The sequence below is a fragment of the Gopherus flavomarginatus genome, chromosome 6 (assembly GCF_025201925.1).
Source record: "Gopherus flavomarginatus isolate rGopFla2 chromosome 6, rGopFla2.mat.asm, whole genome shotgun sequence".
Lineage (NCBI taxonomy): Eukaryota > Metazoa > Chordata > Testudines > Testudinidae > Gopherus > Gopherus flavomarginatus.
Window position 1 is genome coordinate 8,843,258 of NC_066622.1, and position 26,365 is coordinate 8,869,622.

At 41.9% G+C, this 26,365-nt stretch overlaps 1 protein-coding gene across 1 annotated transcript in view; it reads left to right on the forward strand.

Moving 5' to 3' along the window:
* Nucleotides 1-26,365, forward strand: part of TAFA1 (TAFA chemokine like family member 1) — a 362,988-nt gene that overhangs the window by 271,330 nt on the left and 65,293 nt on the right. Inside the window, exon 3 of the mRNA XM_050957609.1 lies at nt 17,769-17,909. Within this exon, the coding sequence (XP_050813566.1) occupies nt 17,769-17,909 (141 nt within the window). The remainder of the gene's footprint in view (nt 1-17,768; nt 17,910-26,365) is intronic.

Below are 26,365 nucleotides of genomic sequence, written 5' to 3' on the forward strand. Positions count from 1 at the left end.
TAGAGGTCAATTTTCAGAATGTGAGCCTAGATCATTTGTTTATGTGCATCAGAACTTCAGATCCCTTCAAGGTAGCTACACACTGGACACTTACCCTGGGCGCTTCTAATACTCAGCTGTTATCTAAGGGTACCCTATCTTGAGTCAGAATCAACCGATCTGTTTTGCATCCTATAAATCTAATTTTATGTGTTTAATTGAGCTTTCCATTCTTCTAACATATCTTTCCTGACAGTTTTCCCACTGTGGAAATATTCTTCATGCATGGAAAGGTTAGAAGAGCAAAACATAGCCATTTTGAGTTTCCTATCGCAATATTGATGTGGTTCCCACAACTTCTGGCATACCGATATTTCCACTTTCATAATCCCCCAAATAAGTTTAGCTGTCCTCTGTCAGGAAAAATGTCAGTGTTAAAAAGCACATGTCTTAGTCTCACCATGTAGTCTCCTTGACTGTCTGTCTAAAAATGTATCATAGAGAACAATTCTGTAATTGCAAAGGGTCAGACTGGATGGCATAATAGATCTTTTTATCTCTAACTTCTATTACTGCTGCATTTAGTTTAAAATCTACCATAAGTAACTTCATAGGAGTTTAGTACAATAACTAATTCTATCTAGAGGATAAATTTATGCTGGTGAAAGCAGGCATATTGCATCTCTTTTGCCAAGGCTTAAATCAAAGAGCAAATACACATCTATCTCCTCTCTGTAATCTTCTGAATCTTCTTCAGATAAGGTAAGGATCTGCCAAAGGCACTGACCAGCCACATAAAATATTGATCTAATAGATTAAGGGTCAAATTTTCAAAAGCACCAAAAGTGATTTAGGGCCATATTTTTAAATGTTTTTAAGCATTGCTCCACTCACCATTGCGAGGCCTACATGATTTAGATAGCCAAGTCCCAGTTTCAAAATTGACTGGGGCTTTAAATGCCTACATTAATTTTTAAAATGTTACCTAGGCTCCTGAATCCCTGAGATGCTTTTGAAAATTTCACCCTTCATCTCCTGAAATGGTTAGAAAATTCCTAATTTTCTGGTTAAGTTTCGTAATATAATTCTACAATCGTAGATCCCACCAAAATATCTGATCTGCCTCATCTGACCCATATTTCTGAATCTTGATATTGTTGGTCTGCCTTTGAAGTCAAAAATATCTCATTAAAGACTAAAGAGCCCTATCAAAAGCATGTTGGATTCCTAGGTGCCTCGTGGGTTACATATCTGCTTTTTATAGCTCATCAGCACAGGAATGCTAATACTACCTATTACAATTCACTTTTAACATTGTCTGAGAAAACGGCAATGCAATTTACACTATGTCTGCATGGTGCATCCACAGGCATCCTTCCCTGATAATTTTCTTTTCTTTGACAGTTGGGGACAGTACACACACATACACACACACACACACACACACACACCCATAGGAGGCATTTTGTCATGCACACATGTATCTTTCATACATGCACTTAAGCCCATAATTAAAAATTGCCAGTACTCCCATAATAGCTAGACAGAACCTGTAATCTGTTGTTTAAGACTATGAGTTTTTGGCCATTTTTGCCCTGATGACCTCTTGAATATTTCAGCCAATGCTGCTTGTTGTTGTAAAGTCAATTGAAATGCTGTGTGCCAGAAGTGTTAGTTGCCAGAAGCCTGCCTTGTTCTTTGGATGCCATTTTCTTTTGATTCATCTTTGAGAGATTTTTTTTATATGCAGAAGACTAAGGTCCTGTGTGAATTTCTCATGAGATCAATTTGCAAAGCTCTTTAGTAGAAAGACATATTCTCTAGTGTGTATATTGGTTTGATATGGAAATACATAAGCTTGCCCTAGATCCACCCACATTTTGCGTGCACTGTGCTTTGGGTTTTCTTTGTGAATTCAGGAGCAGAAACCGTAGCATCTTTGCCTGACAAACACATTCACTTGTATTATCTGTGTATAAACCTGTTCTAAAAGGCTACTTTGGTTGATGGCTGGGAACGTTAGCAAAAGGTTTTAGAGGATTACAAATGTATGTGTTAGTTATTTAGGCCTGCTTTTCCCATCTACATTGAATGAAAAAGAGCACAACGTGAATGAAGTCGGCAAGCAGGAGTTTCAATGCTGAGGATAGTCTCTTACAGTAGGATGTGCAGAAACCTATAGCAAATTTATTCTCGATTGTTATTTTCTCTGGGTACGTCCAGACTACCCCGCCGTATCGGCGGGTTAAAATCGATTGCTCGGGGATCGATATATCATGTCTAATCTAGACGCGATATATCGATCCCCGAGCGTGCTTATATCGGTTCCGGAACTCCATCAACCCCAACGGAGTTCCAGAATCGATACGGAGAGCCGCGGACATCGATCCCGCGCCGTCTGGACGGGTGAGTAATTCGATCTTAGATATTCGACTTCAGCTACGTTATTCACGTAGCTGAAGTTGCGTATCTAAGATCGATTTCCCCCCCCTAGTCTGGACGAGCCCTTAGGGTTGAGATACTGAAACAAAATTTTATCTGATGGGGAGGAAGAATGGTGTGGAGCACTGAGGGTTGGAGACCTGGATCAGACAGATGCTCTCTCTATAACCTTGGTTATGCCACTTAATCTACACTAAAAACAACAAGGAGTCCTTGTGGTACCTTAGAGACTAACAAATTTATTTGGGCATAAGCTTTTGTGGGCTAAAACCCACTTCATCAGATGCAACAGGTTTGTTTTAGCCCACAAAAGCTTATGCCCAAATAAATTTGTTAGTCTCTAAGTTTCCACCAGGACTCCTCATTGTTTTTGCTGATATAGACTAACACGGCTACCATCCTGAAACCTTAATCTACACTGTATCTTTTTTCACCATCTGTAAAATAGGTTTAGTATTTTCCCACCACGCAGGGAGTGTTGTGAGGGTAAATTCATTTAATGACTTTGAGGCTTTCGGATAGTATTGTGGTGAGGACTATTTAAGTAACTCAACAGAGCAAATAGATTGTTAGAATACGCAGGCTGAGCAAAGGACATGATGTGATATTTGGATTTTGTACACAATTGCAATTAGATTGTATCTTTAGATAAAATGTATGTATATGGTTGAATTTGGGGTTTTGTTTGTTTGTTTTAAAAGAAAATAGATAGAAATTGGCATAAGAAGCATTTAAAGTATCCATTAAAGCCATTACATTTGCTTCTTTTCTGACATCATTGCAATTGCTACTGAATAGCAGCTTTGCGAATGCCTCAGTGGCCGGCTAAGGTTTGTGAGCTCAGTTCCCACCTTTCTGACTGAAAAGCCCACAGCCAATAGGTTATTAACATCGGCAACTGCAATAGAACGATTAATTGGCTGTATAATGCTGTCATAACCAAGAATACCAGAACAGAACACAAAGTTTGTACTGGATTCTGAACTGCTAAAGCCTCTCACTTAGTGCCTGAAGCTCAGATACCATCGCGATGGGTGCAGAACCTGAGCAGAATGGTTGCTCCGATACAGGAGTTCTGGGTTTAGATATTGCCTCAAGAGGGCTTTGATGTCAAAGCTCATGGCTAAAGAGTTATTAATGAGCCTAAATATTGAATGATCCAGTAGAGACCTAACTCAGACCCCATCCCCTCCCTCCCCCCAAAAGCTGTTCTTTTCTTTTGATAAGATAGTGGTTATACTTGTCCTGTATTCACTTATTTTTAAAAGCATTGATTCTTTGTAATATTAATAATAATATTTAGCTGTTAAGCACCATAGCTGTTATGGTAATTACTTTAGATGGGTAAATAAATACATATAGCGTACCTTTGGGTTTTTTTCTTTATCTTGAGTTACCTGTCTTTAAGCTCCAAATCCACAGCTGAGATAAGTGGAGGAGTATCTATGTCTGCCTCTGTAACACATTGCTAGAATCTTAGCAGGGTTTCAGGAAGATAACCTGTAGCCCTGAGATTATTGTACAAGAACAATAAGAGTTCATTTGAGTGAAGCCATGACTCCAAAATCTATTAAAACTTTTGCTTTTGTATTCCACCAAATTGCTTTGTAGTTATAGTGAGCTCAGAGATCTGGTTGTGCTGACAATTTTAAATGTTCTTCAAACTTGCCATTCTATCAGAGGAAAGTCAACCCTTGCACTGGTGAAATCTGCAAATACAAATGAAAGAGACCAAAAAATTTCTGGCTTTGACGAAGGGTCTGATCCAAAGAGCAGTCATGTCAGTAGCATTTGGATCAGAGCTTAATGCTGTGAGCAGTGAATGTGGCATACGTCAAGCAGTGGAGAGAAGAACGGGAGATGGAAGGGACATGACATACTGTATCATATGCATGTTGTTACCGCTCCTCTAAGTCTGGTTGAGTCAGCAAAAATCCCAGCTGGGAGTTCTAGCTCAGTGGTGGGCAGCCTGCAGCCTGTGGGCTGCCAAACCGTTTATTTACATTTGCACGGCTGCCCGCAGATTCCAGTAGCCACGGGTCGCCATTCCTGGCCAATGGGAGCTTCAGGAAGCAGCACCGTTTGCCCACCACTGTTCTAGCTGCAGCAAGGCCACCTCACCAGCATGTCTCTGTCTGCAGATGCCATAATCCATTCCATAAAAGATTTGTCACATTTTTGCTTTCACGAGAGCTCAGTTTAAGCCTGTTAATGAGAGAGGCCACTTTAGCATTTTTTTATGCCATGGCACTTTTAACCTGGTGACAGAACAAACAGGAGTTTTCCAGATCTTAAGTCCATATGTTTTTGATCGTACATCTGTGACTTAGTCTCCAAAAATGTTTGGTTTTTCATGCAAAATTAAATGTTCTCTGTATTTTTCTTTATAATCAAATGGATTTTTCTTCAGAGAACAGACCCCGTGTCTATAGAACGCTATCGTTCTAACCTTGTATTTGTGAAAATAACTTTCCAGGCTAAAACTTAATGATCCACAGCAGCAATCTTTTATGATGCCATTGCTGTGTGGAATAGTTCCACGCTTGAAATAGCATATCTCCTTTGGCCCACATAATGAACAATACAAATAATGGGTACTAATGAAAAATGTAAATACGTATGTACCACATAGACCACAAAAAATCTTTTCTGGTCTGTTGGGTGAATAATGCACCTAGTGTAAAGGGATAACTTTGCTGAACATATACTCTGTATTGTAAATTCACAACTTATGCTACATCTTAATATATAATGTATAGCTTCCAACTTTACTATATCAATCGTCACAATGGGATAAGTTAAGGATGAACTGGAAGTGTCTTGAGGGCAGAGTTTTAGCTTTAGGATTAAATTTGCATACTTTTGTTGCTGCTCTAATGCTGTTAAACTTTATGGGCCATATTCAGCCCTTGTATATCTCCATTGAAGTCAATGGAGTTCCATCAGCTTAAGTCAAGGCTACAGTTTTCCCTTGGTCTACAGAAATATCAAAATCAAGTCTGGTTTCTTCAGACATCCTCACTTCCCCAAATCCCTGTGATGTGCCACAGTGCATCCCTGTAACATTGATTCTTTTCTTTCTGAAGCAGATATTGATTGTCACTGGCTCATGGAAATAAAAATTGTGGTACGTGCGGTGTGCCTATGATGAGTCTTTTGTTTGTTGACTTATGAGCTGCCTGATGGCGTAACATGGGATTTTGTGTTTTCCATCTGTTGTATTTTTGCAGGTCAGAAGCAAGAACCTATTGTGCAGCTAATGTAGCAGCTATTTATTATTTCTTAGAATAAAGTGAAGTATAGTATTTTCCCCTGAGTCCTGGGTAATTGGTAGTTCTGGCACATTAACTGACATAAACATTTTGATTAAAGCTTATGAATGTATTAATTACAGCTGGGAAGCTTCCAAAGCTGACTCGAACCACAAAACTGTTCAAATTGCAACCTCTAAATCTGTATTCTTTTACAAATTGTGAAATGACTATCGCAGCATTGCCTTCGCTTTGTCTAGACCAGTCATAAAATAACATGGGATAAGCAGACGTGTAAAATTTCATTATTCCATATTAGTTCCTGTAAGCTCACTTTTGAATATCTTTAAAAGGCTCAGGTGTTTTCTGTGTTACTGTCAGGCTGTTGAACATTTACTTGAAGTCTAAAGCACTTTAATTCTGTATGGAGGTGTCAGTGATGTTTTATGAGCCTTTAGTAATAGTTACATGTATTTCAGTAAAAGTCAGAACAACAGCTCCTCTTGTTAATTAGGTAGTTGACAACATAGGAACGTAGACAAAGTAAAGTCCATGCTTGTATAAATACACTAAATTCTTTAACACCAGTAACAATTCCGGCAAATTGGATGGAAATGTTTTGGTTACAGAACTTAAGCCATGTTCTTACCCTTTTTTACTCCTCCCGCATGAATTGCATGGGTGTAACACTTGGCAGAATTCAACCTATTAAGCCTGCAACCTTGTTGCCTGTTTTGTGAATAACACACAGCGTCTGACAACATTTGAGTGGATGGAAGTGTCTGGTGTCATGGTGATTGGCTGGAGGCAAATCTAATAGAGTGTCTGAATTCTCAAATCATTGGTTATGTGACCCCAAAAAGAAGGGTATCTCTTATCTATCAACTCTCTATCAACCACCCAAGAAGTCTCAACTAAATGCCGTTTTACTCATGCATTCATGCACACATGCATTCATGATGACTGACCTGCCTTACGAAGGTCCATTAAGGTGAACTCATTTCAAGCACAGATGGTTCTGAATAGTTTAATGTCTGCCTAGTGGCCAGAATAAGTGAATTCTTGATGGCCTTAGACTTCTGATCACATACATGCAGCCAAGGAGGAAATGAAAACATGTTTATCATTTTGATAAACAGCCTCTTTCATTGCCGCAGGATGCTCTATGTAACTCAGTGGAGTCAAATACTATTAAATTGTCATCACTGTCAAAAAGAGAACATATAAGTTTTGCTACCTGACTCATAGCTAATGACTTTCACAATGCATAACACAAATCAAGACCGCTGTTTGCCTTTTTTATGTTTGTTTACTGATAAGTTCTGGGTCTGCGAGACTGCAAAGGCAAGTTATAGTTTTGAAGTGCGAAATATGCTTTCATTATTACCTCTCAGCTAAAGATATAAAAATTAGAGAAGACTAGAAGATGGCTTTTGGCTTCTTCCAGGCATGCGCTTAAGCCCTGTAGCTGATTAGATATTTTAAATCACAGCTGTACACAGTAGGTTCATACTTAGGGTAAAATATTTCACTCTGTGGTATGTAAACACAAGGTAGCTTTATAATAGAGAGATAATTGAACACCTTTTCAGGAGTTCAGGATTCTCCAATTAAAATTAAACCATTTGCAGGAGTTAAATTGTCCCTGTTTTGCTTATAGGCGCTGACTCCATGGGTGCTCTGGGGCTGGAGCACTCACAGAAAAAAAAAGGTGGGTGCTCAGCACCCACCAGCAGTTCCCTGTGGCCCCACCCCACCCCTTCTACTCCAACTTACCTCCACCTCTGCCGCCTCCTCCTCCTCCTCCGGGAGTGCACCGGCATATCCTGCTTCTCCTCCGTCCCTCCCATCTCTTGTGCCACGAAAGACCTGATTTGCAGGGCAGAGAGGGAGGGGCAACGTGGCGTGCTGAGGGAAAAGGCAAAGCCGGGATGGAGATTTGGGGAAGGGATCCAATAGGGGCAGGGTGGGGTGGAGTTAAGGCGGGGACTTTGGGGATGGGGTTGGAATGGGGCAGGGCCAGGGGCGGGGATGGCGTGGAGTCGGGGTGGGGCTAGGACGGGGGGTCACAGGCACCCACCGGTGCTGGAGAAAGCTGGCACCTATGGTTTTGCTGTAAGAATCATGGACATAGGCCTAATAATTTTCACTGTTTAACATTTTAAACCCATGCATGGCAAAGATTTCTAAAGCTGGTAAAAGCAAAAAAGCATCCTAATGTAATAGATGGCAGGTGTATTGATAACCCAGAATGCACTCAAGCAAATTCTATCTATCCTACTTTTCCCAAAAAAATGAATTTTTCGTCCAAAATTCCAAGTCCCTTGTGAATTTGTCACTAATAAGGGGTTAGCAGTAAAGATGGTGAGAAAATATTCATTCAAACAGTTTGCAGTTGGAAAATGCTGCTTCAACGAAACTGAAATTTTTCACCAAATCATATTGACATCAATGAAAATTTGTTTTGGAAAAAAAAGCAGGGAGGGTAATATTTAACAGGTAAAAAAAAATCCTGTTTTGACCTTTTCTGGAAGAAAGAGATTTGATTTTTCCTTTTTGTTTTGAAATGACTTTTCATTTTGAAATGTACTTTATTTCATATTTTTTTTTTAAATACATAGGGTCAAAATTGAAACAAAATGTTTCACATTTATCAAAATGAAACATTTTGCTTGACCTGAAATCATTTTCCCCCTCAATTTGGTTTTACAGAAAATTGCAAAATTTTGGCTTGTCATCCCAATTTGGGATAAAAAAAAAATCACCAAACTGATCATGGGATGCAAAATCCATCTTCTGTCTACTGATAGTTGCCAGTTCTTGCTGCGTTCCTCTGCCATTGGTCTTCATTATTTCCTGTAGATGTCACTGCTCTGATATGTGGCTCCATACAGCTTGAAACGAAGACTTTGGTAGAAAGGGATTGCCTCTGCAGTCAATTTGAAAAAGAGCCATTGCAGGGCACTGAGCCATTTCAGGGCATTTCCACTCACCCCTGTAGCTTCTTGGAGGCAGGACAAGAATATTGAAATTTTGCAGGCTCTCCATCCTGTTATGGGTTTGTTCTGTTAGGTATTTTTGTGGTGGAAAAAAAAGGATTTTTAAAGTTATTTTTCTTAGAGCTTGTCTACGCTTGAAATGCTACAGCAGTTCAGTTTCATCTCCTCCGTGTAGACTAGTGGTTCTCAACCTGCAGCCTGTGGGCTGCTTCTGGCCAATCAACACACAGCTGTGGCCCATGTGACATCCTCAGGGCCACACAGGTAGTATATATATTGTGTGAATGCGACCTACATAGCACAGAGAGAGCTGCATATGATAAATAGCCCACAATGATAAATAGGTTGAGAACCACTGGTGTAGACACTACCTATGCTAACAGAAGGAGGTCTAACATTAGGGTAGGTAATCCACCACCCCGAGAGGTGGTAGCTAGGTCAACAAGAATTCTTCTGTCAACCTAGTACTGTCTACACAGGGACTTAGGCTGGATTTTAACTACCTCATTCAGAGGTGTGGATTTTTCACATCCCTAAGCAATGTAATTAAGATGATCTTATTTTCTAGCGTAGACTAGGCCTAAGTAAATAAATTTAAGTAGCTGCCTAAATGGACAATAACTTTCAGCTAAAGTTTCAAAAGGATCTCTAGCCAGACAGTGGCAGATATAGAGTTAGTGGGGCCCTGTGCCCAGCTTCATTTTTGGGGGGCCCCCCTAGGGACCCAGCCAAGAAACAGAACACTCTCTCTTATCTCCCCTCCCATCCTCCCCATTTTTCATTCTTTTCTTCTTCATCCTCCTCCTATATTATAAATAATAGGAAGTAAATGAAAATAAAGTGAGGTACCTTGATTGGGGCAGAGGGTTAGGGTGTGAGAGGGCGTACGGGGGTCAGTCTCTGTGAGGAAGTTTAGATGAGGGCTCTGGGCTGGGGTAGGGGGTTGGGGTGTGGCACTTACTTTGGGTGGTGCAGCTCCCAAAGTGACCAGCACACTCCTCTGGCAGCAGGTCCTAGGTGGGGTAGCCGGGGGTCTCTATGCACCGCTGCCCCCAGGCACCTCCCCCACAGCTCCCATTGGCCTCAGTTTCCAGCCAATGAGAGCTGTAGAGTTGGCGCTCAGGGCAGGGGCAGCACACAGACACCCCACCGACCCACCCCGAGGCCGCAGGGACATGCCAGCTGCTTCCAGGCGTGGCGTGGAGGGAGGCAACGTGGCAAGTAGCCACGTTAGCCCTGCTGCACTGCTGCTGGCACGTCTCTGTGCACCCCTTGGAGGGGAGGGGGGCAGCAAGGCACGCAGATGCCTGGGGCGGGGGCAGAGCACAGAGCTGCCTTCCTCCTGCCAGGGACACGCAGAGACATGCCAGCAGCCTGCTGCTTCCAGGAGAGCTGTAGGGCCACCAGCCACAGAATGCATGCACCCTGCCTTCCTGAGCCCTGCTGCGCCACTGGCCGGGACTCAGGGGCAGGTTGTCAGATGAGTTTAGTCCTGCATTTTGGGGGGGCCCCCTGTCATGGGGGCCCCATGCCACCGCACTGTTTTTCATGGTAAATCCACCTCTGTAACCAGAGGATTTAGTGCCCAGTACATTTCCCTCTAAAGTCAATGGAAAGTCTGTCCTTGACTTCCATGACAGTTGCATCAGGCTGTAAATGTGCAGACAAAGCCAATAGCTACATTCGCTCAGTAACCCATTAAAAAAAAAAAGCCTTTCTCCTCTTTTGTGACAGTGCTTTAGGCTGTAACTCCACCAAGAGTTTATCAGGTCAATAAGCCACATTTTTAGTCCCCGAATACTTGTTTATGACACAGAGAACAATGGCTCCCAAGGAGCGGTTACAGTTTTGAATCAATATTCCATGCTTTCTTTAAAAGTCCAGAAACTTGAGTGTACATTTATACAATCCATATTTTGGTCCATGTCCACACTGATGTACTTCTATACCTGGTCTTATAGTCTGTCGTTTAAAAAACAAACTATATCTATACAAATAAAAATTGTAACCAAGACCATGGGGCTGAACGAGTGTCATAGCTCCTTTGAAATCAATTGATAATTTACATCAGCCGAGGATCTGCAGCCCTCTGTTTATAAGGACAATGGCATGCAGTCCTAGGGCCTTAAAACTGCACCCGCGCTGCAGGAAGGGAGATATCTTTTCAACAGGAGCCCAGTGTTATTCAATAGAATTTACCTCTCTAGCCAGTAAATCCCCTGCAAGAAATGGGAAATTTCCAGGCTCTAAGCATGTAGACAGATAACACAAACTGTTCAAATGTAATACTTCCTGCCAAATATTCTCTCTTTGAACAACATTTGACACATGCTATTTCACCATCACAATAGCAAATGGCGTCAGAAAAGCACAAAGCAGCATAACATACTGTACAGCACAAACGCTATTCTTCGAGATCTTAAAAATCCCCAAATTCTGAGTGTTGCCAACGCCTCAGAAAATACCCTTAGAGTGTTTGTGAACAACTCTCATCTTAGCAGGATAAGTTACTACCTCTGTTGCTTCTCGCACTAGTTTCAGTGAAGCTGATCTTGAATATTTAACTGGCAAAGCCTAGGCAAATAGGCGTAAGGAAACTATCTTGGGGTCGTGGGGGGGATTTGAGCAGGGAAGAGTTCTGTATCTGTGGTGCTAGTTAGATTTTTTTCTCGAGCAGAGAGTGAGGGAAAACATCACAATCCTTGTACACATTTCCATATAATTATTAGTAGCAGTAGTATAATTAGTATTTTATTGGCAGGTTTGGGTTTCCAAGCAATTTTCAGGAAAATGAGAATGGAAGGCAGTTTAGCCATAGTCATTGCTACTTCCCAATATGAAACCACTGTGAATATTCATGTTCTGAAATGCTAGCCAAGAGCCATGCTGTCTTTCTCATGGGGACATAATGTGATCACACATGAAATGGGAAGTGGCCCAAGCATTAGTAAGCTGGAGGCGAGAGGGCCTATGAAACAGTCTTTCTGAGATGTGGTCTGCACTATGAAAGGGTTGAGGAGCTGATTTATGATGCTAGATGATATATGAATAAATGTGTTTGTTCTGGATCTGAATTCCAAACACCCAAAAGTTCAGCATATTTGGATTTAGTGTCTTCCCATTTCGTTGTTGAATCAGAGCTTTAGTCCAGTCTCACTTGAGTTCTGTAGTCTATCTTTATGCAAGTAATATAGTCTTAGGGTATGTCTACACTGCAGTGTAAGCTTAGGCTTAGTGGAATTCAAATCTGTGGATCCTGGATTCAAGAATCTACCCTGGTTGTCAACCCTATGTTAAGAATTTTCTAACCTGGGCCTGAACCTGGGGCTCCAGGGTCCACACTGCAGTATGCAGACCCAAGTCCATCCAACCATATCCCAGACTTCCTAGTGCCCTCCTGAAATGTGGATGCTCTAGCCCTTTGTTTGCGACTTTCCACCAAACTTGACTGGTCCCTTGCCAGGTCCCTGAGCATCTACTGCTCCACCCCCATGGAATCCTGGGACCCTGGGTTCAAGCCCTGGGTTAGCACAATTTGTAGACAGAAGAGTGCTTAGCCTGAGTTTGAACCCTGGGCTTATACTGCAATGTAAACATACCCTTAAGGGTAAATTTTCAGTGCGGCCTTTTCCTCGCTTCCCCATTCATGTGCACAAAATTGCATGGACACACGCATGCACTTCCACTTGGCATGTGCACCTTTAAAAGGTAGACAGCAGTGCACATACAATGTTAGAATTTGCTCCTGCAAAACCCAGAGCAGCTGACAGATTTTGCAGAGGCAAATTCTAATTATTATATGCAGGGCTGACTATGTAACAGTGTTTGCCTGGAAATGTATGAAACAAGGGGCTGAAAACATACCCCTTATAAATTGAGAGTTTCATAGACTACAAGGCCGGAAGGGACCATTGTGATCATCTAGTCTGACCTCCTGTATAACACAGGCCAGAGAACTTCCCCAAAATAGTTCCTAGAGAATAAATTTTAGAAAAACATCCAATCTTGACTTAAAAATTGTCAGTGATGGAGAATCCACCACGACCCTTGGTAAATTGGTCCAATAGATAATTACTCTCAACATTAAAAATTTACGCCTTACTTCTGGTCTGAATTTGTTTAGCTTCAACTTCCAGCTGTTGGATCATATTATTACTTTCTCTGCTAGATTGAAGAACCTGTAAATATTTGTTCCCCATATAGATGCTTATAGGCTGTAATCAAGTCACCCCTTAAGATTCTCTTTGTTAAGCTAAATAGTTTGCGCTCCTTCAGTCTGTCACTGTAAGGCAGGTTTTCTAATCCTTGAATTATTTTTGTGGGTCTTCTCTGAACCCTCCCCAATTTATCTTCTTGAATTGTGGGCACCAGAATTGGACACAGTATTCCAGCAGGGGGTCACACCAATGCCAATATAAAGGAAAAATAACCTTTCTATTCCTACTCGAGATTCCCTTGTTGTGCATCCCAGGATCATGTTAGGGTTTTTTCAGCCACAGCATCAGATTAGGAGCTCATGTTCAGCTGATTATCGACTGTGACCCCCAAATTTCTTTGAGTTGCTGCTTCCCAAGATTGAGTCCCCCCATTCTGTAAGTATGCCCTACATTCTTCATTCCTAAATGTAAATATAGACATTTGGCCATATTAAAACAAATATTGTATGCTTGTTCCCATTTACCAAGTGATACAGATCACTCTGTATCAGTGACCTGTCTTCATTATTGAGCACTCCCTCAATTTTTATGTCATTTGCAAACTTCATCAGTGATTTTTTTTCTTCTTCTAAGTAATTGATAAATATGTTAAATAGCATAGAGCCAAAAACCAAACCCGGCTGGATCCCACTGGAAGCACACCCGCTCAATGATGATTCCCTGTTTACAATTACATATTAAGACCAATCTGTTATCCTATTTTCAATCCATGTGATGTGTGCCATGTTAATTTTGTATCATTCTAGTTTTTAATCAAAATATCATGCAATACAAAGTCAAATGCCTTATAGAAGTCTAAATATATCCTGTCAACACTATTACCTCAATCACTCAAGCTTGTCATCTCATCAAAAAAAGATAACAAGTTAGTCTGGCAGGATACATGTTCCATAAACCCATGTGGATTTCCATTAATTACATTATACTCCTTTAATTTTTTATTAATTGAGTCCCATATCAGCCACTTCATTATCTTTCCTGGGATCGAAGTGAGGCTGAGAGAGGTCATCTCATTTACCCTTTTTAAAAACTAGCACATTAGGTTCTTCCACTCTTCTGGAACTTTCCCAGTGTGCCAAGACTTAGGGTAGGTATACACTGTGGAACTAATTCGACCTAATTTCCGCAACTCCAGCTATGTGAATAATGTAGCAGGAATTGACGTACGTTAGGTCAATGTATTGGTGTGAATACCATGCTTCATTGATGGGAGAAACTCTCCCATCAACTTACCTTATGCTTCTCATTCTGGTGGAGTACTGGAGTCAACAGGAGAGTGATCAGCAGTGGATTTAGTGGATCTTCACTAGACCTGCTAAATCGATCCTTGGTGGATCATTCGCCACGTGTCAATTCCCCAGTAAGTGGATACAAGCCCTTACAGAAAATCAACATTACTGGTCCTGTGAGCTCCTCAGCTGGATTTTTTAAAACTTTTATATCCAGACCTGCTGATTTTCAAAGGTCTAACTTTAGTAGCTTCTATGTAACATCCTCCAGAGATAATAGTGGAATTGAAAGTGTTATTGTCACCATATGATAAGATTATATCATCTGGTTTTTCCCAAATAAATACAGTTTCTGCACATAAGATTTTGCTCTATTTGTGTGGAATAGTTGGGAAGATACTTTTTATATGAAAATTAGAGGCTGTGCAGAAAAGAAAAGTCCCAGTTAATAAGAGTTTAACTATGTATGGTAATAAAAGTTTTTTGGAATTGTCTTAGTTCCATTATGTTTTTACCAGCTATAACCTTTAGAGTTTTTCTGCAGCAACTTGAGGGTTTCCACATTATAATTATATACGCGTTATAAAGCTCATCAGCCACGACCTATTATTTTGCACAAGACTAACTTTTGTTAACTGACCTCAAGTAGTTATTAGTACTCATCCACAAAATTAAGAGGAAATAGAACATTTAGCTTACTAACAAGTATTTACTGTACTGTATGTGCAGCGAAGGATAGGGTTGTCTCATTGTGTACATTTTTGCCTGTTAAAAGCCAAATTTACACACAGGGCTGCCCAGAGGCAGGGGGGAAAGTGGGGCAATTTGCCCCAGGCCTCAGGCCCCATAGGGGCCCCCACGAGTATATAGTATTCTATAGTATTGCAATTTTTTTTTATGGAAGGGGCCCCCAAAATTGCTTTGCCCCGGGCCCCCTGAATCCCCTGGGCAGCCCTGTTTACACACACAAAAACCAGAAAATGTACTGGAGTCAGAACGACAGATACACATTTTCATGACATATATATGGCCTGATCTTAAAGCCAAGCAGATCAATGGGAGTCTTGCCTTTGACATCACTGGGATCCTGTTAGAGCTTTGTTCATAATTCATATTAAGATGTAAACACATAGGGCTAAATCTTGAGCAACACTGAGTGCCCGCAACTCCTCTTATTTCTCTGGGACCCTCAATGGGGCTTTTGTCATAAGGTAGCGCCTTCAAGCTGTCTGAATTGTGTGATCCGTCTGCTGTTGCACATCTTGGCTCAGAAAGAGCTTTGTCAGATAGCCAAATATGTGTATACACAATACAAGAAATACAGGAACCAGCTCTTCTTGTCAAGAGTAGTTAAATATTAACAACAGTGCCTGTCTGGCCTGGAGCTGGCAAGCTCATCAATACTAAACCTCATGAGTATGTGACCAAGGGTAATTTACCTCAACAGACATTAACCAGCTTTGATTGACTCATTCCTGAAAGGTGAAGGTTTGAATATTTAAAGTTGTAAAACATGTCCACGCAGTATGAGGTCTCTTGTGCCCCGCGTACTTTGGATTGGCTTGTTCCTTGACACTGCTCTGAGTTACTGGAAATACTTGGATCCTCTTCAAACCAAGTAGCTTTTCCTCAGTCAGTAAGCACAGGGCTGCATAAGATCACTTTTTTGGTAATTTCTGGATTTACTGTACTTCCCGTACTGCACATGACTGTAATTACGGCAATGGGTCTCATTTATTTTGGGCTAGATTTTCACAGCACTGGCTGAGATGTGCAGAAGAGTGAGGAGAGTAGGAGGGAAGAAAGTTTGCCCACTCCCCTTACTGCCCTGCTGAGATTGTGACCTCAGCTGTAGGGAGGAAAGCAGTTGCCCACTACTTCTCACTGCAACCGTGTCAGTGGGCAGTGAGGGGCAAGAAGTGAGGGAAGCCCTGGCTCATGTCTTCTTCCAGATCCCGTGTCACCTACACACTATTCAGAGTAGCTGGCTGGCTGGTTGCACAGGCCAGGAGTAGCCACATAAAGAAATGAACTAACTTACTCCTCTCCCAGAGCAAAAGAAAGCAGGGGAGAAATTGAGTCCTAACTTATCTGGCATGCTGTTGTGGGGCAGCTCCTCATTGCCTGTTCTCATGGCTGATTGTAAGGTTACAATCTAGCCTTTGGATGTTTGATCCATGGAAACAATGGACCTTTTCCATTAGGCGGTTCGCTGTTGCTAAAGCAATGCGCCGTAGCATCTCGTGGTGGGATTAAAATAATATTGCTTTCATAGTCTACCTAGTAAGCCTTCTGACATGTCCTGGTCTTTTATGTGGATATTTTTGTATTGAGATTACACTGATGCAGCAAGTTCATGATGTGGACAAATATCTGCTAACGAACAGCCTGGGACTATAAACACTTAATAATTATGAGCGAAATGCAATTGGAATTCAGGTCTGGAGAGATTAATGAGTAGCACAGTAACCCACTGTGCTGCCTGATCTTCCTATACTATACTGCTCAAGTGAAGGGGGCTAATGCTCTGGTCGTGTCATTTACGTGCGAAGCATATGCCACAAGCAATGTGTTGTCGGAAGCCCTACACTATCTATCTCTGGCTGTGTCTACAGTTGGCTCTAGGAATGTGGCTCCTGGCTTGCGTAGCTTTACTGGGACCTGCTCTTATTAAGCTAGTAGGCTAAAATAGTAGCATAGCACAGGCTGTGAGCAGCAGGGTCCAAGAGGGGTTGTACTTGCTCGCCATGTTGCCACACACCACTGCCCGCGTTACAGCAGCTACACTCCTACCTTTAGCATGGTAACTTGATGAGACCTAGCCCGCTTATGTCTGTGTGAGGTGGTAATCTCACCTCTAGCCCCACGTGTAGACTCCCTCTCCATTTATCTGTCGGTGTAATCAATCATTTGGGAATGCTCTGAGTAAAACACAAAATGAAGGAAAGGAAAATTTGGGCCTCATGACATCAGACTGAATGGGAATTTTTCCTGTATTGGGACTGCCAGATCAGACCATTGTTTTAGGTGTGAAGGACAGCAAAATTGGATCATGCTGAGTCCTAGGGAACTGATTCTCCCCCTGCAGAATATGGGTACCTGGTTAGAGGCGAATCTGAGGATTTGGAAGTGGGTTCATTTCAAGGTGGATTCTCTGAGATACTGGGATTGTGTCAGAGTGTAACCTAGTGGTATGGGAGGAGAGAGAGGAAATAGAACACATGTAAAACAGGCAGACATTTTCATTCTGCATGAACTGTAGTCTGTATGCCTTCAGGTCCATGTTGTGATATATTCCTTAGGGGGTTGGACTAGATGACCTCCTGAGGTCCTTTCTAACCTTGATATTCTATAATTCTATGAATTCACACCAAAAATTTCTATTCATGTCAGTGGAGCTACTCACAATGCAGAGAAGCAGGCTTTGGTGCTGTATCTACTCTTGAGCATTTATTTTGCATTTCCTATTGCCTCTGAAGTATACTAATGCCTACCTTGGACAAAATTGTCCATAATGGGAGACAAAACTTTCTTAATCCCTCTTATATAGAACCTTTCTTCACAAAGGGTGAGAGTAGCATGCTTGGTTGCTTAGACTAGCCATTGCAGTTCTTCCTAATCAGCGTGTCAATATTCTCTCTTTGTTGCCAGAAGGAGGAACGTGTGAAGTTATAGCAGCACACAGATGCTGTAATAAGAATCGAATTGAGGAAAGATCACAAACAGTAAAATGCTCCTGCCTCCCTGGGAAAGTGGCCGGGACAACACGAAACAGACCTTCCTGTGTCGACGGCAAGTAGCTCATCCAATATATGTGTGAACTGAATATGTAATATCCAGTATATACCTAACACTATATACATGTTATGTAGCAAACATACTTGTATTCTCTCATTTAGCTTTTTAGGAAAAGATAAACTATAAGCATAAATGGTTGACCAAGGAGATGGCCTTTTACATCACCAGTATACCTTGTCCCCCACCTTAGAGCCTGATTCTGCAAGTCTTACCCAGTTTAAAAAGGATTTACTATTGCTAATAGTTGCATTACAGTCTGTGGGCCTACTCACATAAATACAGCAAACCTGGTGACAAGAGTGAGCCCTTAGTAAACAATGGGCAAAACCTCTCCTTTGTGTCTCTCTATTGGGCCCTCATGTCTCAGTGGCTGTGTTTCAGAAATATTTCAGGTGACAATAAGTTGTTCTGATTCCATTTCTGGCTTTAAAAAGTCAGCCCAAAAAATCCAGTGATCTCATTTTTGTAATAGCAAAGACGAACAAAAACTGCAAAGCTGATTTTTGGTTCTGAAAAAAAAATTCCATTTCTGAATAGATCCGACATTGGCCCCACTCTTCTGAAAGCTTCAGGGCAGAATCTTGTCATGCATGGTTATCTTTGCAAGACAAAACTAAAACATGAGGTGAATCACATCTGGGTCCCATTTTTATCCAAATGTCAGTACTCTGGGGTTCTGACTTTGTGACTATCTTTATCATTCCAAAGGTGAAATAAATATACACATGTTCATGGGAGACTTCTCTTTATGTTTCAAGTAATCCTAATTGAACATTAGTGAGGTGTACAAACGTGCACCAAGTAGAGAATATACCGTGCTGTTTGGAAATGGTTATCCAAATTAAATGTCTTCATATTATGGCTTTAAGAAGCTATTGACTTTAGTGGGACTAATCTTTGGTTTTATTTCCCCCACACACTGATAAGTGATGTCTGATCAGTAGCATCCTTGTGTAGCAGCCCTATTAAATGGGCTTGGATTTTAAATGTTCCTTTTCTCATCTCTATTTTGTGGAAATGATCTGGTAGCATCATTGACTGTAACCCCCTGGGGTGCCAAAAGTCATTAAGAACTTGAGTTTGCCTTTTCTGTTTGAATGGGATTGAACATCACTCTGCCTCAGCTTCCTGCAAGTAGCAGGACCCAGCAGTGTTGCTGCACAGCTGATTTGTCAAAGCATCTTTTGTTTCCTGTTCGGATTCACATTTTAAAGATGCAGCCTTCCATCAGAAAGAGAGACGCGCACACAGACGTTTGTAAACCTGCTTCCCTCAGTCACGTGCAGCAACATTTTCAAAGGCACAGCCAACAGAGCAACAGCTGTGCCAATTTTCATTGAAGGTTAGATAAAAGTTCCTGTTGGCTTTATGGGCTGCAGAAGCATTGCAGCCTGAAGCCTGTGCAGGCATCATTTCATAGTAAGTAGATAGAAAAATATGGTGTATGTCAGAGGGATGGAATCTTGCAATGTTCTCAACTGCTGTTCGATGGTGTGCATGTGTGTGGATCTATCTAGTTTGTATGTTAAAATATAAAGAAAAACATCTTATAATTGCAAAAAGACACTTTAAGTGTTAAATTGTGGGGCAATAATTCACAGCTTGTTACAACTGGAAATGCCATTCAGTCCCTGGAATCCTGCCTCCAAATGCACTACAGTAGCTGTGAATTAATACACTTTAATTCACAAGCTGACACATTTTATTGCTTAATTATTCAGTTACAAAGAATTTTATTAAACAAAAAAAAGTCATGAATCTGTAGGCAATATCTTTGGTTGGGCCTAACTAAAAACAAACTGGGTAAACTTTGGAGAGTCACATTTTCTTCATTAGGTCCTGAAAATCCAGAGCCAATAGATACAGTAGAGTGGCGGTGTTAATTCAGACCTGGTAGTCGTATTCAGAGAACAGTAGCTCTGAGGGGAATTACGTTTAAAAAAACAATCAGTGTAGGTATGGACTTGAGTCCCTCTGCTTAATAGCTGTCTCTGGATTACAATGAAAACAAATGTTATCAATTGGCATTTTGAAAGGAGAAAAGATAAAGCAAAGGCTACTGTCAGAAAGGCATGTGATCCCACACTCAGGCCATGTCTACATCTAAAATTTTGCAGCGCTGGTTGTTACAGCTGTATTAGTACAGCTGTATAGGGCCAGCGCTGCAGAGTGGCCACACTTACAGCAACCAGCGCTGCAAGTGGTGTTAGATGTGGCCACACTGCAGCGCTGTTGGGCGGCTTCAAGGGGGGTTCGGGGAACGCGAGAGCAAACCGGGAAAGGAGACCAGCTTCGCCGCGGTTTGCTCTCGCGTTCCCCGAACCACCCTGCAAACCGCAGGGAAGGAGACCTGCTTGTTCGGGGAACGCGAGAGCAAACCGCGGCGAAGCTGGTCTCCTTTCCCGGTTTGCTCTCGCGTTCCCCGAACCACCCTGCAAACCGCAGGGAAGGAGACCTGCTTGTTTGGGGGTTCGGGGAACGAGAGAGCAAACCGGGAAAGGAGACCAGCTTCGCCGCGGTTTGCTCTCGCGTTCCCCGAACCACCCTGCAAACCGCAGGGAAGGAGACCTGCTTGCTCGGGGTTCGGGGAACGCGAGAGCAAGCCGGGGAAGGAGACCAGCTTGATTACCAGAGGCTTCCTCAGGTATGCTGGGATACCTGCTTATTCCACGGAGGTCAAGAAAAGCGCTGGTAAGTGTCTATACTTGATTACCAGCGCTGGATCACCAGCGCTGGATCCTCTACACCCGAGACAAAACGGGAGTACGGCCAGCGCTGCAAACAGGGAGTTGCAGCGCTGGTGGTGCCCTGCAGATGTGTACACCTCCTAAGTTGCAGCGCTGTAACTCCCTCACCAGCGCTGCAACTTTCTGATGTAGACAAGCCCTCATTGAAGTCAGGGGCAAAAGTCTCATTGACGTCAAAGGAATTTCTTCCCCTTTTAAGTTTAATTGTTGTAATCAAGACATGGGTTCTTTTGTCAAAGATTGGTGATTGGTTAGAAAGCCAAGACCCTGTTCACAAAAATTAAGGGGCATTCTTTTTACGCTTAGTTTAATCTTCACGCTTTGTTTTAGATTCTTGACACACTGACCGTCTTGGGTAAAAACCCTGAAGTCATTTTGTAGTTTTTTAGTCCTTACTAAGGCAAAATTCCCATTTTCTTCTGTGGGAAGTTCCATTAACTTCAGTAGGAAATTTTCCTGAGTAAGGATTTGGTATTTTGCCTGTTTTCTGGGAGGTTTTATTTAGTACATTACAAAGGAATTTGTTGCCTCCTTTATCTACTATATTAAGATGATTAAGTGCTGTGAGTCACAGTCTTATACTTTGTACAGTTTAAAGCTATGATGTGCCACTTAAAAAAATATTTTCATTGATCCCTTATTTTAAAATGTATTATGGATGCCCTTGCATAAATAGCATAAATAATAAACTAAATCATAAAAATGTACTAAAAGGGACCTTGGAAAGTCTTCAAATTGAGTCCCCTACTTTGTGGCAGGACCAAGTAAACCTGGACCATACCTGACAGGTGTTTGTCCAACTCGTTTTTAAATGCTTCCAATAATGGGGATGCCACAATCACCCTTGGAAGCCTATTCCAGTGCTTTATTACCCTAATAGTTTGAAAGTTTTTCCTAATATCTAACCTAAATCACCCTGACTGCAGATTAAGCCCATGAGTCCTTGTCCTACCGTCAGTGGACCAGGAGAACAACTGATCTCTGTCCTCTTTGTAGCAGCCCTTAACATATTGGAAGGCTGTTATCAGCTCCCTCCCACCATGATCTTTTTCTCAAGACTTAACATGCCCAGTTTTTTTAACCTTTCCTCATCGGTTGGGTCTTCTAAACCTTTGATCATTTTTGTTGCTCTTCTCTGGACTCTCTCCAATTTGTCCACATCTTTCCTAAAATGTGATGCCCAGATGTGGCCTAATTAGTGCCAAGTAGAATGGGACAATTACCTCCAGGGTCTTGCATACAACACTCCCATTAATACACCCCACAATCATGTTAACTTTTTTGCAGCTGCATCACATTTTTGACTCATTCCATTTGTGGTCTACTGTAATCCCAGATCCTTTTTAGCAGTACTGCCACCTAGGCAGTTATTCCCCATATTGTAGCTGTGCATTTGGTTTTTCCTTCCAAAGTGAACTTGCCAATACATGCACACCCAAACAGAACCAAATTGCTCTGGAATGGGACTGGATGACTTGTTAAATTGGTAACAGCTAGTAGACACCCTGTTGCTAGTTGCATTCCAGGCTCAGGTTGATCATTATTTTCAGGTATCTAAAAGGGTGTCATCAGGAGGAGGGAGAAAACTTGTTCACCTTAGCCTCCAATGATAGAACAAGAAGCAATGGGCTTAAACTGCAGCAAGGGAGATTTAGGTTGGACATTAGGAAAAAGTTTCTAACTGTCAGGATAGTTAAACACTGGAATAGATTGCCTAGGGAAGTTGTGGAATCTCCATCTCTGGAGATATTTAAGAGTAGGTTAGATAAATGTCTATTAGGGATGGTCTAGACAATATTTGGTCCTGCCATGAGGGCAGGGGACTGGACTCGATGACCTCTCGAGGTCCCTTCCAGTTCTAGAGTCTATGAATCTATGAATCTATGAATCTATTATCATGAGTCATTGTTACACTCTGCTGGGAGTGTTCTGTTCGCATTAAAATCGATGGCCAAACTCCCATCAACTTAACAGGATCAAGCCCTTGGTGGTTCTCAGTCCATTGCAGTTGCATCAGAGAACTCGTCCTCAGAACTGATGCATTTGACTGTCTCAGCTGATACCAGGAACGTAATGGACATGAGACTGAGCTTTCCCTTTACCCCTGATAGTGGTCCCCTTGAGTCAATGATTAAGTATGTTAGGGGACAGCATGGGGGAGTTTGCAGTGCTGTTGTCCTTGCTGTTTCTCAGCAGGAGGAATGGTCTGTGGTTCTCCTTGGTATTGATAAGCAGTCTCCTACTTCCACGTTCTGCAACACATGCCCATGTTAACTAGCATTTACAAAAGCAATCCCCCTGGCTAGTGTTTGAAATTAAATAAATTCTGCCTCTGCTATAGAAGATGGGACGTTGCCACACATCTTGCAGGACTTCATGCAGAGTCTCACTCAGTGTTGCTGCTGATGGATTCTCTCCTACTCAGAGAAAGGAACCATTTGCAGAGACGTAAACAGAGAACACACCCAGGATAGATTATATCAGCATCGGGGCTGTGCTTACTTCAAAAGTTATTCCTTGTTGTTAGTTAAATAAATTGTTATCCTAAAGCCTGCTTCAGTCAGGTGGGAATTCTAAAATACCCGGAGTGGAGACCATTCAAATGCTAGTCTGTTCGTGAAGGCGTACCTCATCTGTTGCATAAATTATTTGCTACTCTACTCCAAGTCTCTATTTGAAAGAACAGTTGGGGTAGTTCTGCTGCTCTCTAAACATAATGTGTGTCACTGAGAGACTCCTTTTGTGCTGGGAATTAGTCTGTTCAAGTTTGTTACTAGACTTCTTATTCCTGCTCTTTCTTTACATGCCATCTCAAATAGCCCAAGCACCTCATGTTAGGCCCAAGGCCACTTGTTGTTTTCCTCGATATATGAACAAAAACTTCTGCTTTACTGCCCTGCCCTTGTACCTCAGTAACTGTTTACACTTTTTTGCCCCTTGTTTTAGGGTTTTGACTTTTCTGACTTTACACTTTCTTTTAACTATTTCTGTTTTCTGTTATTACATTCACTTGTGCTCTCATGTATCATGTGCAGGTTATGTCTGCATTCCAGTCACTCACTCACTCCACTCATGGTCCTGGACCTGCAGCGCTGTCCTCTTCATAGCTTAGCCCTCCGGCTAAGTCACATTAAAGTTCTCCCCCACACCCCTTCTAGGGTACCGGAGGTCATTTGAGGCAAACTGTCCCAGGTGGTCTGCTGCCTGGTCTGTGCCACTCCCACGGTGACTGGTAGGCTCACCTTCTACACCAGCTTCTAGTTCAGGGACCCTCAGCTCAGGGCTGGGAGAGTAAAAGCCCATATTGCACCTTCCCTGGACTCTCTTTGGTGCCTCCTGCCTTTCCCTCCTCAAATCAGGGAGTTCAACTGCAGGTTTCGTCCCCCAACCTGACAACCTCCTTTCTTTGTGGATCCTACCCAGCTCCTCCCCCACAGCTGGTTTCCATCTGCAATTAGGCCCTAAGCACTTCCTTGGTTTCCTCCAGCCTGGTGCAGCCTAAGGTTTATTGGCCTAATTTATCCCTTTAGGCCTTGTGTGTGGGGTGGATACCCCATCACACTACATGTTACAAATAAATATATTATATTATATTATATTATATTATATTATATTATATTATATTATATTATATTATATTATATTATATTATATATGGTGAAATCCTGGCCCCACTGACAAAACTTCCATTGACTTGAAAGGAACATGGATTTCCACCCATCATTCACAGGGAATATTTAAGGGAGGGATGCAGTGATTCTTAAACATTTTCATTACTTCTTCAAAGCTTTCTTCCCCTTTCTCCCCTACCCCATCATTCTCACTGTGGAAATCAGTGTATATATCCAACCCTTGACAAGAACAATGCATTTTTTATTCATCCTCCATTTTACCAGCCTCTCTGGTTTTTGAACGCAGTTCACATTTCTGTTGGAATACTCTTTCCAGGTCTGCTCAGCACGTTCTCATAATTTGTAAAGGTTGGTGGGGGTTTCACAGTCAAGCTCCATGGCAGCCCTGTTTTACCGTTCTCCTGGTTATAATCAATGTCACTTTTGCCAGATTTTTGATAGCTTACCTGCTTGCTCTTTTCCTGGATCTGCCGGATCTCTGTACCTCCTATGCACAGTACCATGTGGTATTTCAGTGACTTCTGAGGCAGGCTTTAGGATAACTTATTTTATTCAACTATCAACAGGAAATAACATCTCAAGTAAATTCAGTGCTGCTGCTGTAATTAAGCACGCTTCTATTATTTGCCTCTGATTGTCCATTATCCTTCTCTTTGTGCAGTCACTTATATCAGTGCAAAGTGGGAGGAATACTGACTTGGCAGAATTTACACTTGCTTTGCCCCGGTGTGAACAAGTATGCAAGATGCAGAGCACTGGAGAACTGGGTCCACACTCTCTATCTGAGCAACTGATTCCTGAATGAGTGAGAGTCAGCAGGAAGTGTGGCACTGCATAGTGACCTGCAGAACGCGTGGCAACGCAAAACTTTAATCTAAGCCCTTTTTAGAACATTAGTCAACATGGGTTGCAGAATTAGGCCCTTAGTGGTAGGATGGGTTAATTATTCAAGATTTTCAGTATTGGATTGTGCATCAAATCTGTGGCTCATTTACTGTATCTGTCTCCTTTTGAGGGAAGAGTATTTTCTGTCTTGCTGCGTAGAGAAGGAAAACAGCTACCAAATCTGATGATTTAGCCACTCCACCTTTCGCCCTCCCATGGGAACTTAAATGTGAGTTCCATTCATGATGCAGCTGCAGGACTTGGTCCAAAATATTTGGGGTCACTCATACTTAAGCTATTTCTGTATTTGTTTTAATCAGATATTATATCCCTGTGTTAAAGCTAACTGTATCCGCAAAAGAAAATGAACATTTTGATCACTAGTATGATTTTTTTAATGAAATAATTCAATGGTTTAAGCACGTAGGTCCTTATCCTGTAAAGATTTGCATGTATGCATAACTCTACACACTGTGAGTGAAATCCTGTGTGTGAGCTCCATTGAAATCGATTGCAGGACTCTCCACTGACTTCAGTGAAGTCAGGATTTCACCCTATGAGTAAACCCATAGACTCAATGAGATTAATGTCTACCCTGCCAAAAAAAGACCCGCAACAATGAGACGTTCCTGCTCAGATGAGTTTCCGAGCCCAAGTGGGAATGTCTGTACTGCTAATTTTAGCACCATAGTGTGAACCCCATGAGTCCAAGTCAGTTGACCTGGGCTCTGAGACTTGCTGCCACAGGGTTTAGGGGTTTTTTTGCAGGGCGGGAGGGGGAGGGTGTTTGCAAGAAAAATGTATGCTGAAGGACTACTCAAAACACATAAACAGTTAAATACCTGTGTAAGTAGCATTATGAGTTTCAATGCTAAAATGAGGAATGTTTCAGTAAATTCTAAAACAGGTAGGTATATAGATAGAAAGATTTCTCCAAAGTCATGTTCTTTTTCCAAAATAGCACTATCTTTATGTAGCCCCTCTTCCTGTTCAAGATAGTGAAATCTGCCTTGTGACTTTCTGCACAACTTTGGGGAAACTGGGTCTGAGGCTCTTCTGTGTGCTCTGCGTTGTGTGTCAGTGTGTATTCACCTCAGACCACACGCACTCAGACAAATCACCAGGAACACGGTTTTATTCTGTAACGAAACATAGAACAGGATGACAGTCCAGCAGCCTCCTCTCT